Source organism: Alexandromys fortis, unplaced genomic scaffold (genome assembly GCF_014885135.2).
Source record: "Alexandromys fortis isolate MF-2015 unplaced genomic scaffold, M_Fortis_MF-2015_v1.1 scaffold_21, whole genome shotgun sequence".
In the NCBI taxonomy this organism is placed as follows: domain Eukaryota; kingdom Metazoa; phylum Chordata; class Mammalia; order Rodentia; family Cricetidae; genus Alexandromys; species Alexandromys fortis.
The window spans coordinates 12,765,172-12,782,117 of record NW_026067905.1 but is presented as its reverse complement, the minus strand read 5'-3'; the positions used below and the strand labels follow the sequence as shown (position 1 = coordinate 12,782,117).

The 16,946-nt window shown below is 47.0% G+C and overlaps 1 protein-coding gene across 1 annotated transcript; it reads left to right on the top strand.

The window, feature by feature from the left end:
* The first annotated feature begins 513 nt into the window (after positions 1 to 513).
* On the top strand, positions 514 to 16,471 carry Nphs2 (NPHS2 stomatin family member, podocin). Its single transcript, XM_050135336.1, has 8 exons — positions 514 to 1,617; positions 3,703 to 3,806; positions 7,541 to 7,613; positions 9,569 to 9,651; positions 10,642 to 10,845; positions 13,779 to 13,834; positions 14,882 to 14,960; positions 15,908 to 16,471. Exons 1-8 carry the CDS (start codon positions 1,302 to 1,304, stop codon positions 16,184 to 16,186), a joined length of 1,194 nt encoding a protein of 397 aa, XP_049991293.1. The 5' UTR covers positions 514 to 1,301; the 3' UTR covers positions 16,187 to 16,471.
* Positions 16,472 to 16,946: the final 475 nt, after the last annotated feature.

Genomic DNA, 16,946 nt, shown 5'->3' with positions numbered 1-16,946 from the left:
GCCAGATTTTTGAAATATTTGCCCTCTCTTACAGCTTACAAGAATCATTGTCAAGGGTTGGATAGGTGTTAAGCAGTTAAGTGCATGGCTGTTGTCCTAGAGGACCGAGGTTCGATTCCCGGCATCCACATGGCAGTACAGAGTTGTCTATAACTTCTGTTCCAGGGGATCTATTGCCCTTTTCTGGCCTCTACAGGTGTCAGGTATACCCAAGGTACACAGACATACATGCAATCAAAACATCTGTACATAAAATAATTTTTGAAATATTTCAAAAAATTAGGGTCAGGGTTTAGTTTAATTTCAAGTTACTTGGTTACTAAATATTTATTGTATTCCCGTGGCTATCTGAAACACATGAAAAAACCCAATAGTTTCCAAGGTTAATTTATTTCAAGTTCTCATTACTGGAGTTTTTTATTTGTTTACTTTGGTTTTTTGAGACAGAGCTTCTCTGTACAACCCTGGCTGTCCCGGAACTCACTCAGTAGACCAGGCTGACCTCGAACTTGGAGAGTCACCCGCCTCTGCTTCCTAAGTGCTGGGATTAAAGGCATGTGCCACCACTGCCCAGCTACTAAAATTTTCTAAATAAAAGTTTTTAAGAGGAAAAAAGGCATGTGTGAAATCAATATCAAACACTAAATAAATGAACATTTCTATCAACACGGGCTAATTCTACTGGAGTAGAATTGTGAAGTTTGCCTTAAAAGTTATTTAGACACACTTCCGTTTCAGAGAGAAACAATGGAATACAAAAACACCTATAGCCCTGTCAAGTTCCCCAGGAAAAGGTAAGACAACTCCTGGTTTGCTACTAGAAGCTGTTTGGCCACTGAACTTTGAAACCCCCGAACTCCTGCCTTCAAGAAAGTATAGGAACAGGACCTAGGAGACAAAAGAAAACCTTTGTAAACAGAAATTAAAGCAGACCCCCCTAGTACCCCGTGTCCTATTTTACACCACTGTTAACCAGCAAAGCAGAACTACCTTCCCTTTTTAGTTCGCGGACCTGATCCTCGAAGCTGCCTGGTGCGGTGGCACCAGGGTTCTCCCACCCAGGTCCTCTGAGAGCATCCCGCCCTGTCTTGCGGATCCGCGAGCTCTGTCCAGACCTAAGGAACAGCTGTTGGGTTTAATTGGCGGAGGGGGGGGGGAGCCACCCCGGCCCCGCCCCTCGCCCCTCCCGACCCCACGGTCCTACTTAGGGTCCTGGGGTCGCTCCCTAGCGGCTCAGAAAGCTGAGGCTGCTGCTCTGCCAGCACCTGGCTCCGGGGCCGCACCCGCCCTCCACGCTGAGAATGGACAGCAGGGCGCGGAGCTCCTCCAGAGAGGCCCACGGGCGAGGTGGCAGATCTTCTTCTAGGGAGGACAAGAGGGCGAAGGCCGGGAGGGGCAGCGGAGGCCGCACGCGCCCGGATGCTGGGTCAGAGCGGCGGAGAGCCGGGCGGACCGGGACCCGGGGAGAACCCCGAGTCGCCGCCGCCGCCGCCGCCGCCGCCGCCGCCACCACCGCCACCGCCAGCGCCACCGTAGTGGACGTGGACGAGGTTCGGGGCTCTGGTGAGGAGGGCACCGAAGTGTTGGCGCTGCTGGAGAGCGAGCGACCAGAGGAAGGTATGGAGGGCAGGTCCGACCAGAGGAAGGTGTGGAGGAGGGAGAGATCAGACAAGTGGAGTGAGTTACCCCACTGTGGCAAAGTCAGACTGCGTCCAAGATTCCAGTGTCTGCGAAAAGAAAGGCAGGCGTGAGTTAAGGTGGTTACTCAGTGGCGGAGACCAAAGCGCATCAGTCGAAGTACAAATAACAATATCAGCCAAATAGTTTGTTCCTTTTGCCCAATGGATGGGAATTGGAAGAGAGAGTGATTCAGGGCTGGCCCAGTCAACATGCAAAGGAACCACGGTGGTGACGTATGTGGTCATGGAAGGACCCGTGGATACAATGTGGAGGCTCTGAGCAACAACCGTGTGGCTCTTCTCATCCTCGCCCAGCCTCCCCCACTCCGCCCTGGCAGCAGAGCCCAAAGAACCAAACCTGAGTTTAAATTTCAGCCTAGCCACTTGCCAGCAGTGTAACCACAGAAAGAGCATTCTCTGTCAGCCATGTGGACACAATATATGTTCATAGGGTAGATGTGAGAATAAAGTAAGTCCTCCAATGCACCTTGCACAATCTCAGCTAAAAGAGAACACCACCATATCACAGGGGAGAATGCAAAGAAAGGGGTCCTTTTCACCTCCGTGGATGCCACAACTCTTAGGGAGAAATGTATCTATCTACTTCTGGTCCTTTTCATAGCAAATTTAAGAAAAAAAAAACCATTATACTCAAAGAATAGCGGATGTTTGACGAAATTAAGAAACAGCATGTTACATTGATGTCTGCTGGCATGTGGAGATTTAATGTTTCTAGTTACCAGCAGTGTGATATATGCTGGATCATAGAAAGCAACTATTTACGGAAGCCTCATGCAGTTGAGCTACAGTGTAAATGGACCATGTGTGTACTTTTTGCCTGATAACCCTTTGGTCCTTAGAAGTTATTGGCTTCAATGCTATAAAAATGCAAGTTAGGCCGGGCGGTGGTGGTGCATGCCTTTAATCCCAGCACTCAGGAGGCAGAGGCAGGTGGATCTCTGTGAGTTCGAGATCAGCCTGGTCTACAAGAGCTAGTTCCAGGACAGGAACCAAAAGCTACGGGGAAACCCTGTCTCGAAAATCAAAAAAAAAAAAAAATGCAAGTTAGTTTGTGCCAGACCACAGCAGGGAAGGGGGCAAGGAAGGGTGTCCTGTTTGTGGAGTCCTTTCTAGGTGACAGGCACACGCTGGGCGTTTTGTTTTTGAATTATTTAGTCGCATACCATCACAGATGAGGGAAAATGCTTAGAGAAATTAAACAACTTGCTAGTATTGGGCAGAACTTTCTAGAAGAACAGAATCAACAGGGGAGGGTGTAGTGGGTTGGCTTACATGATGGTCCGGGTAATGCTAGAAAGGCAGAGAAACAGGTTCCCATTCCAGACAGTGGGACACTTGAACTGGCACTGAAAGCCCTGAAAGCCAGCCGTTCTCTGGAGAGTCAGAGCATCCTGGATGTGGAGCCCCAGTTCCATAAAACCTGTGAACAGACACAGACTGATATGCCAAATAGGTGGTTTCCAAGGACTAAGAAACACCCTACTCCAGTAAAGGGACTCTAATGGGAGAATTTCAGACACGAAGGCAGGCAGCGCCAGGAACTTCTAGACACTTCACCCAGCGAAACCTGAGACATGTCAAGCATGAGCAGGCTTCTTTATGTGTGTGCCAGGCATGTCGGCTATAGCTCAGGAGCTGGCTCTTGTGGGATTGGAATTAATCGACATCCCATTGTATTGGTGAGGGAATTGGGCTTTAAAGAGGTTCTGTGCTCTGCTTAAAAGTCATCGATGGACATGAAATGATGGAACCAACTGCCCCCGCCAGCCTCCTGACCCCCGAGATCCCCTGCCTGTCCAGAAGTTTATCCCACCTTCCACAGCCCACACAATCCATCACACAGACAGTATACCCCAGCCCTGGGAACTCTGATCATTCTGATATCTGGCTCATACCAGTTTCTCCAGACATATCTCCAAACTGTTCCGACTCCAGTGCTAGCACTAGACTGATAAATACTGCTCAGTAAATATGGTGATGATTGATATCATTGTTTTCCTAGGTGTCAAGCCCTCTGGGTTCGGAGCCTGTGAGTGGCTGCTTGTCCTCGCCTCCCTGTTCTTCATCATCCTAACTTTCCCTTTCTCCATCTGGTTCTGCATAAAGGTGAGTGTTGACATGACCCAAGAGGTCTTCTGTTGTCTCTCATAGGCCAACTAGGCCACTCTCAGTGGTTGATGCCCTCCTACCTTCCAGAAGAGCGCTGCTTCCTTCAAAACCTGGCTCAGTGTAACTCTGAAGCTTCCTTCTTCTGTTGTGGCTAGGATAATATGTCAGCAAATCGAGTGTGCGGGTGTGTGTGTGTGTGTGTGTGTGTGTAAGGGTGACACATTTAGATAGAGATTATATGTAATATATAATAGATTATAAATTATATAATATTATATATATGTATGTATGTATCCCTGTTAGCCTGAGAGATCCTTCAGAAGCTATATCTAGTTCATCCATGCTCAATGATTAAAGAGCATCCCAGAACGTATCATGCGCTCTGACCCCACAAAGTAACGACTCAGGCAACTTCTACAGATCAGGAGAGACAATTTCTTTGGTTCCCAGTGTTTTATTTACACTAATCTCAGAATTAAATGAAAACCTAGGTAGCTCAGAAAGCACTTGCTGAGGTGAATTAGAAGCTCGAGGCATTTAGACAGAGAACAAGAGTAGGCAGGGGAAGGCAGGCAGGTCTCTGTGGGTTCCCCAGGCCACCAGCCTAGTCTATAGAGTGAGTTTCAGGACAGCCGGAGCTGTCTCAACAAATAAATAAATAAATAAATAAATAAATAAATAAATAAGGAGGGGACACCTTTGATGACAGTTTGACAGTTGGTTCAGAAGTGGGAGACCTGGACAGAAAGAACGCTAGACAGTGTATGATGCAGCTCTCAGACAGCCACCGCCCACTTGAAAGGGAACCCAAAGCAGAGTTTGCTTCCTGCCAATCATTTTTCTTTGTTGACTGGAGCTGCCAAGGAAGAGTGAGGCTGAGGCTGGACGCACAGATGCAATTAGTGCTGGTATTTGTCCTAGTCCTCATAGCTGTGCCTTTTCCAGCCCCTCCTCCCACTCTTCCCACTAGACTGCATTGAATTGTAGCCCACAATTACTTCGGATCTATTTAAATTTTCGTGTGGTATTTAATCTATTCTATACTGATATAATGTATTATGCTTGTTCATTCTAGGATCAGTTGATAAGGTGCTTGCTGCAGACTTGATATTGAGTCACAGAACCCACATAGAAAACAAACAAACAGATAAACATGGGGCAGTGATGGGGCATGCCTTTTATCTCAGCACTTGGGAGGCAGAGGCAGGTGGATCTCTGTGAGTTCAAGGCCAGCCTGGTCTACAGAGCAAGTTTCAAGACAGCCAGGGCTACACAAAGAAACCCTGTCTTGAAATAGCAACAAACAGACAAACAAAAACCAGGCCTTGTAGTGCACTCTTGTAATTGTACCTAGCACTATGAAGGTGTCTTAGTTGGGTTTTCTATTGTGATGAAACACCATGACCAAAAGCAACTTGGGGAGGAAAGGACTTACTCTCACTTAGGCTTCCATATCACAGTTTGTCTTGGAAGGCAGCCAGGATCCAGGAGGCAGGAGCTGATGCAGAGGCCATGGAGGATGCTGCTTACTAGCTTGCTCATCATGGCTTGCTCAGCCTGCTTTCTTATAGCACCCAGGACCACCAATCAAGGGATGGCACTGCCCACAGTGAGCTGCACCCTCTCCTATCAGTCATCAGTCAAGAAAATGTACCACAGGCTTGTGCACAGGACAGTCCGGCAAGGTCATTTCTCAGCTGAAGTTCCCTCTTGTCTAACAACTCTGGCTTATGTCAGGTTGATGTGAAACTGCCAGCAGGTGAGATGAAGACAGGTCAGTCCCTGGGGCTCGACAGCTGACCCGCCTAGCTCTCTGAGCTCCCGGCTAATGAGAGACTCAAAGAACAAGGCAGATGGGATTGATAACAACAGCTAAGGCTTCCCATTGCCCTCTGGCCTCCACATCCACACTTGTTCACACACACACACACACACACACACACACACACACACACACACACCACTTGGTCGTAATATAAAATCTTTTTAAATGTTACTGGATTTAGGCTGCTGGTCATTTGTTTGGGTTTTTGCATCTATATTTATAAGAGAGATGGTTGTGTAATTTTTTGTGATGTCTGTTATTTGCTTTCATGGAGCATAGTCATACTAGCCACAGATAATATATTGCGATTTTCCTCAGTGTTCTGTAGTTTGGAAGAATTTCTGAAGATTTGATAGTTGTTAGGAATCAAACCCAGACCTGAAGGTATGCCAGGAAAGTATTCTACCACCAACATATATCCCAGTCACAGTGTGATGTTTTGATATGCATATATATTTGAAAATATTACCACAATCACACTAACATGGGCATCCCTTTCAGTTAAGATTTTTGTGTGGCAAAACACTTCAGACCAGTTGATTCTCCTAGTAAATTTCAAATATAGTATTATACTATACAAATAGAACAGAGTCACCATAATCACCGTACCCTACAGTAGATCCCAGGATGCATGCATCCTGCATAGTGGAACCTTTACCCCTTGCTCGACAGCTCCCGTTTCCCTATCCCCAGGTTCTGATAACCATCATATGCTCTTTGCTTCCATGTAAAAGCAAAACTGTGCAGTATTTGACTTTTCCTGGTTCATTTCACTTAACGCAATTGCCTCTCCTTTTCCTCTAAGGCTAAAGACCATTTCCCTGTTTGCCATCCCACGGTGTGTGAGTGTGTGTGTAAAGGGTGGAACACACATGCCTCAGTGTACAGGTGGAGGGCAGAGGACACCCTCAGGTGTTCTCACCTTCCACGTTGTTTACGACAGGTCTCTTGTTGTTTGTTGTCTGCATCAGGCTCGCAGGCCCACAGGCTTCTCCGCTTTTTCTGTCTCTGCCTGCAGTCTTACTGTAGGAGCACTTGGGTTACAGACATGCATTACCATGTCCAGCTCTACTTGGGTTCTAGGGATTCAAACTCAGATCCTGAGCTGGAGAGATGGTTCAGCAGTTAAGAGCACTGTCTGCTTTTCCTGAGGTCCTGAGTTCAATTCCCAGCAACCACACAGTGACTCACAACCATCTGCAATAATGTCTGATGCCCTCTTCTGGCCTTCAGACATACATGTAGACAGGACACTGTATGTATAACAAATAAATGACTCTTTCAAACTCAGGTCCTTACTACAGTTGTACAGAAAATGCTTTACCCACTGGGCAGTCTCTCTAGCTCCTACCTGCCTACTGAGACAAGGTCTGTGTAACATTGGTTGTCCTGGAACATGCTATGTAGACCATACAGGTGATCCTCCTGCCCTGCCTCCCCCTAGTGATGAGATATTAGGTATGAACTACCATGCTTAGCATTGTTCTTAGTTCTCAAAAAAAATTTTTGAGGGGCTGGAGAGATGGCTCAGTGGTTAAGAGCACTGCCTGCTCTTCCAAGGGTCCTGAGTTCAATTCCCAGCAACCACATGGTGGCTCACAACCATCTGTAATGAGATCTGTGTCCTCTTCTGGCCTGCAGGCAGAGTACTGAGAATACTGTATACTTAAAAAAAAAGAATTTTTTGAGACAAGGTCTCATTATGTATTCCAGGCTGTCTTGGAACTCACTCTGTAGACCAGGCTGGCCTCAAACTCACAGAGATCCACCTGCTTCTGCCTCTGCCGTGTGACACCACACATGACTAACAAAAATTTCTGTAACCTAAAATCACTCCCATGCAAAGGATCTTTTTGAATCTTTTTTAAAAAAATAAAGTATTTCAAAGTACTGCTTTTCCCTTTAGGTTGTACAAGAGTATGAAAGGGTAATTATATTCCGACTGGGACATCTGCTCCCTGGAAGAGCCAAAGGCCCTGGTAAGAATTACCCTCCATGATTTTTAAATTCTCATCCCACCCCAGGATTTGTTGATTTCTTTAGTCCATACATAGTCATGATCCATGTCTTAGATTACATGAAGTTGTTTGAGTCACGAGATCTGTATTTCCAATGTGTTCATTATAGGGCAGATTGTCATGAAATTCTCTGAAAAACATTACTGATAGGTAACAGGTGACCAAGAGAGGACACGTGCAGAGAGCCACACACCAGGGCTAGTCTAATTGGAGCAGCAAGGCAACTACAGACCTGTGGCTAATGCTTGTTCTAAGTACGGTGTGTGTGTGTGTAGTCAGAATCCAGTGACTTCTCAGAGAAAATCTGAGCTGGTTCTGAACTGGGGACTGAGGCAGATTAGATCTTGGAAGTCAAGCAAAATTCAGCATCTAGTAACAAATATGTCTTTAGCTGGTAGAAGAGACATATATGGAACCCTTCCATTGTTTTAGACTGAGCTCTGACTAGCAAGGACTAGAGGAATAAGGTGGTCTCTGATCTCTAGGACCTGAAAATCCAGAGGAGGTCCAACCTGGCCGGGGGGCATGTCGCAAGAAGTATGGGTAGTCTGAGAAGTTTGGATTTGGAGATCTGAGACAGCCGAGAGGGCATAAGAAAGAACGAAGTCCCACTACACATACACTGAGTGAGTCTGAGCTCTCAACCGCACCTGCAAGAACAAGTTAAAAATGGAGAGCCATCCAGGAGACACGGATCAGAGTTTCGGGATTCTCAGTATATAAGTCCACAGAAAACAGACCCAGACTCCAGCGCTCCTGAGCACACCATCTTTCTATGGCCCTTGTTTTCAGGAACCTTCTCTGTTGGGGCAGCTGTTCGCCCATACACCCTGGGCACTGAGTGCTGCTACCAGTTTCCACAAAGCTGGGGCTCTTGAAGGGTGCCTGTCCTAGTCACTGTTCTATTGCTGTGAAGAGACACCATGACCACACAACCCTTATAAAAGGAAGCATTTAGTCAGGGGCTTGGTTCATTATCATCGTGCTGGGGAGAGTGGCAGCATGCAGGCAGATGCTGGAGCAGTAGCTGACAGCTATATTCTGACCTATGACAGAGAGAGAGAGAGAGAGAGAGAGAGAGAGAGAGAGAGAGAGAGAGAGAGAGAGAGAGAGAGAGAGAGAGAGCGCGCGCCCAGGCCTAGCATGGACTTTTGAAACCTCAAAGTCCACCCCCAGCGACATACTTCCTCCAACAAGGCCACATCTCCTAATTCTTCTAATCATTTCAAATAGTGCCACTTCCCGGTGACTAAGCATTTGAATATATTAGCCTATGGGGGCCATTCTTATCCAATCCAAACCACCACAGTCCCAAATCATCCAAGGGGCTTTAGGAAACTTTCAATTATCCAATCTATAGATACTGTGTATTGAATCTGTATACTGTCTGGGGTAATGAGGGCTAACCAACCACCACAAATCACTATTCTGAGATCCTGGGGCTCACATTTTCAGAAGTAGCACAGAAGTTGTCAGATCCATGCTGAAGTGCCAGTACAGTCATAGTAAAACAATCGTACACAGCACCTACAAGGCTCCACTAAGGTTAATGTTCATGAACATTAAGTCAATGTTCATGCGTATGACACTGTACTCACAGAGCTTGAGTCTAGAGCAGAGACAGATGTGCCAGAGATCCGGAAGGGTCCCTGTGAGTGACCAAGTGGTCTAGTTTTCTGAAATAGTCTGTTTATACCTGACATGCTGAGCTTAGCTTTAATAATGTACCCTGCTTTTACTTTCAAAAGTGTCACAGTCAAATAATGAATTATACAGTATTTAGTTATAGTGAGCTGCCCAGTGATCTCTGGGTAATGGGGGCTAAGAGGAGCAAAGCAGCTTGGCGCCGAAAAGACCATCCCCAGCAGTCTTCACACTTGCCGGTCACCTGTTACTTTCCTCATGCCTTCTTGTAGGCCTGTTCTTTTATTTGCCATGCCTGGACACCTACCACAAGGTTGACCTCCGTCTCCAGACCCTGGAGATACCTTTCCATGAGGTGAGATGCACAGTATGCTTGCTTTTCTCGTGATGAGTCCATGGTCGACCGTCCAACTCAATCCCTAGGCAGAGTAACTATGATCAAAGGTCGGAAAGAGAAGCAGAGGTGCGGACTACATCAGAATCGAAAGCATCATTATCAAAGTGTGTAGTCACTACAGGGAAAGGTAGTCAGCCCAGGAGCCTGGGAGCAGGAACTAGAGCAGGAGCCACGGAGGAATGCTGCTCACCGGCTTGCTCCTCCCAGTCTGTTCTCTTTTCTTACACACCGCAGGACCACCTTCCCGCGGTGGCACCACCCACAATGGGCTGAGCCCTCCCACATCAATCATCTCTCAAGAAAATGAACCACAGGCTTGCCCACAGGCCAGTCCTATGGAGGCATTTTCTCCGTTAAGATTCCTTCTTCCCAGATGACCTTAGCGTGTGTCAAGGTGACATAAAAACCACAGAGCAGATGGGGCTTTTGATGGGAATCCCCAGCTTGTCCTCTGACGTCACCCCAATAAGTGTATATGGGAGTCTTTCTGTCCTAGAACATGGCTCCCTTTCAGGAAACCCATTGGGCATCAGTCGAGGAAGACCTTGACATAAAATCTATTGAATGTTTTCATATGAGAAAATTATTCTTGGTTTCTTTTTTTATAAAGGGATCTCTAACAAGATTTCTTTAAATTATGAGTTCTTTCATGTATTTCTTCTGAGCCTAGATTGTGTTCATGTTCTCCCCGGTCCTCTTCCCTCCTCTGTCTTCTTCTTCCTCCCAGAGGCAAACATCATTAGGCTTGACTCTTTAGTGTACTTGATAAAACTTCATGCATTAAAAAAATATCATTTTGAATAAAGAGTCAATTTTCCCACTACGCTTTTGTTTTTCCCTACGATAGTCTTACTCCTGGAAAGGGCATTTTAAATGCACTTAGTTCCTGTCTCCCACACAGGAAGGAGTCCAGGAATCTGGCCTGCATTCCAACTTTGTTCTGCTTAGGTGGTAACCAAAGACATGTTCATAATGGAGCTAGATGCCGTCTGCTACTACCGCATGGAAAACGCCTCCCTTCTCCTGAGCAGTCTCGCTCACGTGCCCAAAGCCATCCAGTTCCTGGTGCAAACCACCATGAAGCGCCTCTTGGCACATCGAACCCTCACGGAAATTCTCCTGGAGAGGAAGAGCATTGCCCAAGATGTAAAGGTACCAAGATGAGTTTAATGATGAATTGGTCATTTGCTGAGTTTGCCACGTGCAAGGCATTTGGCCATAGAAGATGCCCTGAGCAGTCAATGACATCATCAGTCTGGGTACAGATTCGCTTCCCTCCCTTCCCCAAGGTCACGCCCCAGTGACCTTAAGCACAAGTGAAATTCCAGCATAGTACCAGGTATTGGCAGCAGCCATAGGCAGGAAGGGTAGGACTGGTGGGGATGGGCAGGATGGTTGATGGCGATGTACTGAGATGAGCAGGCGTGGTTCCCAGACGCCGAGTCTACCTGGGGAGAAAAGCATGGTGTGCTCAAAGGTAAACAAGAGTAAATTCAAGGACTACTTTCGGAGTCCAGATATCACACACCCTTTCATGATTGACTGCCAATTTGTTCATACAGAGGGGAGAATAAAAGTAAAAACTGCCACCAGTGGTGGTTAAAGGGCACACGCTTTTAATCCCAGAACTCAGGAGGCAGAGGTAGGCAGATCTCTGTGAGTTCGAGGCCAGCCTGGTCTACAGCTAGTTCCAGGACAGGCTCTAAAGCTACAGAGAAACCCTGTCTCGAAAAATCAAAAATGGGGAAAAAATGGGGGAAAAAAAGTAAAAACTGCCCCTGGAGAGATGGCTCAGTAGGTAAAGAGCTTGCTGTGCAAGCATGAGGTCCTGATTCTAGATCCCCAGAAACCATGTAAAGAGTGGACGTAGCAATGTGGCCCGGCTCAAGGAGGCAGAGCCAGGGTGGGGGTGTGGTTCTCTAGCCAACTAGTCCAGTTCAATGAGAGACCCTATCTCAGGAAATAAAGTGGAGAACAATAGAGAAAGACACTCAGTGTTGACCTAGGGCTGTCTTATTCACAAACATGGGCATGCATGCACACACACACACCGCACACCAAAACGAAAAAGGAAAGTCCCTTATAAGCAGTCTTACTGAGTCCACAGGCAGCCAGCTCTACAGTCTCATCCACAGCCAGGGTAGAGGCCTCTATTACCATGACATGGTGGCAAGAGGTACTAAGACAGGCCAGAGAGATGACTCAGTGGTGAAGAGCACTGACTGCTCTTCCAGAGGACCCAGGTTCAAGTTCCTGCACCCACATGGCAGCTAACAACTGTCTGTAACTCCAGTTCCAGGGGACCTGACACCCATGGGAAAACACCAATACAGAGAGAGAGACAGAGACAGAGAGACAGAGACAGAGAGAGAGAGAGAGAGAGAGAGAGAGAGAGAGAGAGAGAGAGAGATTAAGACAGAGAACAAAGCAGGGCTGCAGGCAGCTGGCCAGTCAGGTGACAATTACCACCAGGGACCCACTCAGTATTGAAGTCATGGAGACAACAAAATTGGATTGGGAGGTTGTAGGAAGAAAGATGTGAAATGAAGGAACCAGGAGAACCAAAGACACTGAAATGACTGCTTTATAGAACCTGAAAAAAACACGCAGTGTCCAGATGTCTGTCTTGTCTAGAGTGTTGCTAATAACTAGGATTCCTATCTTGAGGGAAATTGAAGGAGCTGGAAGATACAGAGAAGCCGAAAGAGGTAAAAAGAGATAAAGATGGGTGATACGCTCAGGAGCTCCGCCATTGACATCTGAGCCACTCTGCATGTCCCCCACTGTTCCCTTCGGTCTCTTTGTTCCTCTCTCTCCTCTGAAGGAGAAAGGCCAGGTGCTGAGATCCAAGCTCTGTTTTGTTGCAGCGAGTTGTAATTTAGGCATGTATATACCTGTCTCCCCAGATTATGAATTCCGTGGACTTGCCACAGTGCAGAATATTGGGATGAATCGAGAACTGGCCCAACTGTTGTGGCCTCACTCCCCCCACACTTTCTCCACAGTCCAGCACCCCCACCTGCGTAGCGTTCGCCCATCCTGCAGCTTCCACTCCTCTGGCTTCCTCTCAGCTCTTTGCTCTGCCTGGAATTCCTGCCTTCTCCCCCCCAGGACAAACCTTGTTTGTTCCTTGCGATGCCAGCTCATCTCCGATGTATTTCTTCACATTTCTTACGCACACTTGCCTCCTCTAATTAGTTGGTCCTCTTAGGGTTTGCAGTGTACTGAGATTAGTGCGTATCCACTAAGAAATGGTCGGAAGCTAAGTTTCCCAACACGAAGAGCTCCAAACCCTGCCCCTCACCCATTTCAGAACCCAGTTCATTTTTTCTTAGCTACACTTCCAACTTCAGTCACGAGGGGCAGAGAGGACTAAGAAGTAGGGGAATCCTAATACCACCAGCACTGGGAAAGAGAAAGTACCTTAGAAATGTTAGCCGTTTGGCAGGCTCTGAGCCCAGACACGCTGGTTATTTAAGGAGTGAATTTTAAAACAAACTGGAAAAAAAAGATGTGCTATCTGTACTAGTTCCCTTTCTGCTCATATGGCAAATGTTCCTAAACCCAGTGGCTCGAAACAGCACAGCTTCCTGAACTCTTTCGTGATCCTGAAGACCAGAGTACAGAATCAGCTTCATTGGGCTTAAGTCCAGGCATCACCAGGCAATTTCCTTCTGGAGGTTCAGACAGAATCCAATACTTTGCCTTTCTGGGCATCTAGATCCACCTGCGTTCCTCCTCTGCAGAGCACCATCCCTTCATCACAACACCTCTCTCAGATGAAGACACTTGTGATTATATCCTTCAAGGACCTTTGATCTAGTCACATCCTACAGTTCTCTTGGGTGGCAGTCATGGGCCCTAGTGACATGAACGTCTTTGATGAACGTTATTCAGGTTCCTACATCGTCTTTAGATCCAGTGATTATTCAATAGCACTGTGCAAGTTAAACAACTCTGTCTCAGACGCGGTGACATTGGGAAGCAGAGCCCTGTGAAAGCACCTGTTCTGAGCACAGCGGGGACAGGCTATGATTTCACCTGGGGAGCAGGTCTCACTGATGTCTCAATTCTTCCCTCCACAGGTTGCCTTGGATTCAGTGACCTGTATTTGGGGCATCAAAGTGGAAAGAACTGAAATGTAGGTAGGAAAATAACCAGAAAGAACAGTATTTGAAAAACCATTTCAAATTCTGCAGCCACATTAATACTAGAGAAAACTGACCTGACATCTTATTGCCAAGATGAAATTGCTATGACCTCTGAGAGAACTGTATTGCAGTTTCTAATTACACATTGGGGTCTTTTTACATAAAAACAACATTTAATCATGTTTTGGAATTAGCTTAGTGGTTTTAGTCCTGACTTCACATTTCCATCACCCCCCAAGCCCACAAGCAAGAACTCTCTGACCCCCTCACCTCAGCCCCAGTTCTGCTTCGGTAGCCATGCCTGTTTCTGGAGATCTCACAGAATGGAGTCACAGCATGGAGACTTTCGCATCTGCTTCCTTTCGTGGCATGGCACCCATCAGTACTCCATTCTCTGTTATGCTCAAATAATATCCCACTTTATGATCATACAGAATTTTGTTTTTACATTCCTCCCCCAGCCACTTTGGGACTGTGACGGAAAGTGCTATAATGAAATTTGACTTCTGTGTCTTTTACGCACTATATTAGAATTGTTCTTATTAGTTCATTCCTTCTCCTCAAAATCAATTTTCTTTGATAAGCTTAGATGAATTTTTCTGGCTTTTGTTTTTAATTGTATGGCTCTTCCAGGGTGTTTTTCATTATTTGAATTTACATGAAATCTTAAGTGAGAAAGATGACGTCAAATTGTGAGTAGAAACTATGTCCTGTGTAGCTCGAGTGTCATGGCCCCATGCAGCCTCTGCAGTGGCCGTACCTGTACTTGGCACAGACCCCGAATGTGCTCTTCCCTGCTTAACTTCCACGTCCCAACTCTAGGGACAGCTCTATCTTCTCATCTAGAATTTACTATTCTCCATGAGTGATAGGCATGCATATGGTGCACAGACATACATGTAGGCAAAATACTAATACACATAAACTATGTCTTTAATTTTAAAAAAAGTTGCTATTCGTGGAACAACAGTAGGAAAGTCTGTGAGAATGCCCTGGTGCACAGTCAGGGCACAAACTTACGCTGTCTTCTTTTTTAGTAAGGATGTGAGGCTGCCGGCTGGTCTTCAGCACTCTCTGGCTGTGGAAGCTGAGGCTCAGAGACAGGCCAAAGTGCGGGTGAGCCATTCCTGAGCACTCCATCCTCCCACCCCTGCCTCTGAAGAGCATCTTCAGATGAAGAGCAGACCCAGCGAAGGCCTGTTGGTGGAGAATGTCTCCCCTGCGCTCTCCCACATTGGCCTGGGAACTGAGCAGAATCTGGCTCAGTTCTGTCAACCCCAGCACTGTTGACAGAGTGTATACAGCACTGATCTTGCAGTATCTCAACCTCCCCCCAAATTTCCTGCTAACATGTCCCCCTCCTTTCCTTCCACCCTCTCTCCTTAAAATCTCCCCTTGCCATCCATCCTCTCTTGTGCTGGGATTGTCCCTGGATGGCCGAGGCCTGGTCACCCCTAGGATAATGGAGGGATGAAAAGAGGCAGATTCCTTTCAGATAACTGAGTGCATGAAGAAAAAGACTCTAATCACATAGAAGAATCAATAACAAAAGACTCCAAGAGAGGGAGGGGGGAAAGAGGAAGGAGGCCTTTTCGGGCACAATGGCATCTGGGTCTCTGAGCCAGTTACCAGTGCCTAACGATCAGTGGCATCTGTGAGACAGGGTCCAAGAGCTTTCTCTTCTGAAATGTTTACCCATTCTTTTGTGGCCGAGTTATAATTCCATGTCTGTCACCAGAACTCAGACCAACTTGTCCTCCACACAGCAAGCAAGAGCCTCCTAAGTTTTCAAGCCTCCCACACATTAACAACTCCCTACACTTCATGTATCCTTGTCATCACCTGTAACAAAATCCACCTTCAATTTTGATTGCTAGTTTAATCTGTTCCCTCTACATCACAATCCGTCAGAGAGAGACTGAGTCTAGTGCCCCAGTTTGACAGTGCCTGCCACGGAGATGTGTGGTACTTGCTTTCTGGGTCACACTCAATGGCGAGCACTTAAAACCCTCATGAAATAAAGAAGCATGATCACGTTGCTTTTCTCCGTATATGTTCTGTAGATGATTGCTGCAGAAGGGGAAAGGGCTGCTTCGGAGTCCCTGAGGATGGCAGCCGAGATTCTGTCGGGCACCCCAGCTGCTGCTCAGCTTCGATACCTGCACACTCTGCAGTCACTGTCCACGGAGAAGCCATCCACTGTGGTTCTGCCTTTACCGTTTGACATGCTAAACCTCCTGTCTTCTCCCAGCAACAGAACACAAGGGAGCATCAACTACCCAAGTTCTTCCAGACCTGTTGAACCACTAAACCCCAAAAAGAAGGACTCTCCTATGTTATAGGGGTGAATGGGGCAAAACACAATGTGAATCTGCCATAGAAAACCAAATCCCCGAGTGAGGCGTTCAGTCCTTCCTGCCCTTGTTTGCTGGCCAAATAGAAGGCATTTCGTGTGTGTCACAAGATGGCCACGTGGATGAGAGCACAGTGAGATGGCGGTGGCTAAGAAGGCATCTCACTTGTCGTAATTACAGGAAAGAGACGTAGACTCTCGACTGTGTGTGTGGTTCAAGTTTGATCTCTGAAGACCTAGTTCAGATGTCGTCCCCTGCGTCTTACCTGTCCTGTCACAGGCTCTCCGCAGACCCCAGTCTTTCTGTGAGCCCCTGTCAATGTGCTCATCACACCGAGTGCTAAGCTGTGCTTTCAGTGCAGCTCTTCCCGCCCCCTCAGCACTCCCCCTCAGCCTGTGCAGCTCTTCCCGCTTCCGGCACCCTCAGCACTCCCCTCAGCCTGTGAAGCCCTGCTGCTGCCACTTCACCTGTCGAGCCTGCAATTCCAAACTCTCCCAGAAAATAGTCCAAAGGCATAAAAGCTCCTTGGTCAGGTCTGTCATGGCAACAGCCCTATTTCCTCAGTCCCAACTCTCTTCTAGTTTAACTTGTTTTTATGATAAATATTCCAACAGGAACTTCGAGGAGAAATGGTTTCTTTTAGCTCACGAGTCCAGGTTACAGTCTGTCAGTAGGGAAATTAAGGCAGGAACCTGAAGCAGCTCCTAGTCATAGGTGGAGATGCAGGCAGGAACCTGAAACAACTGGT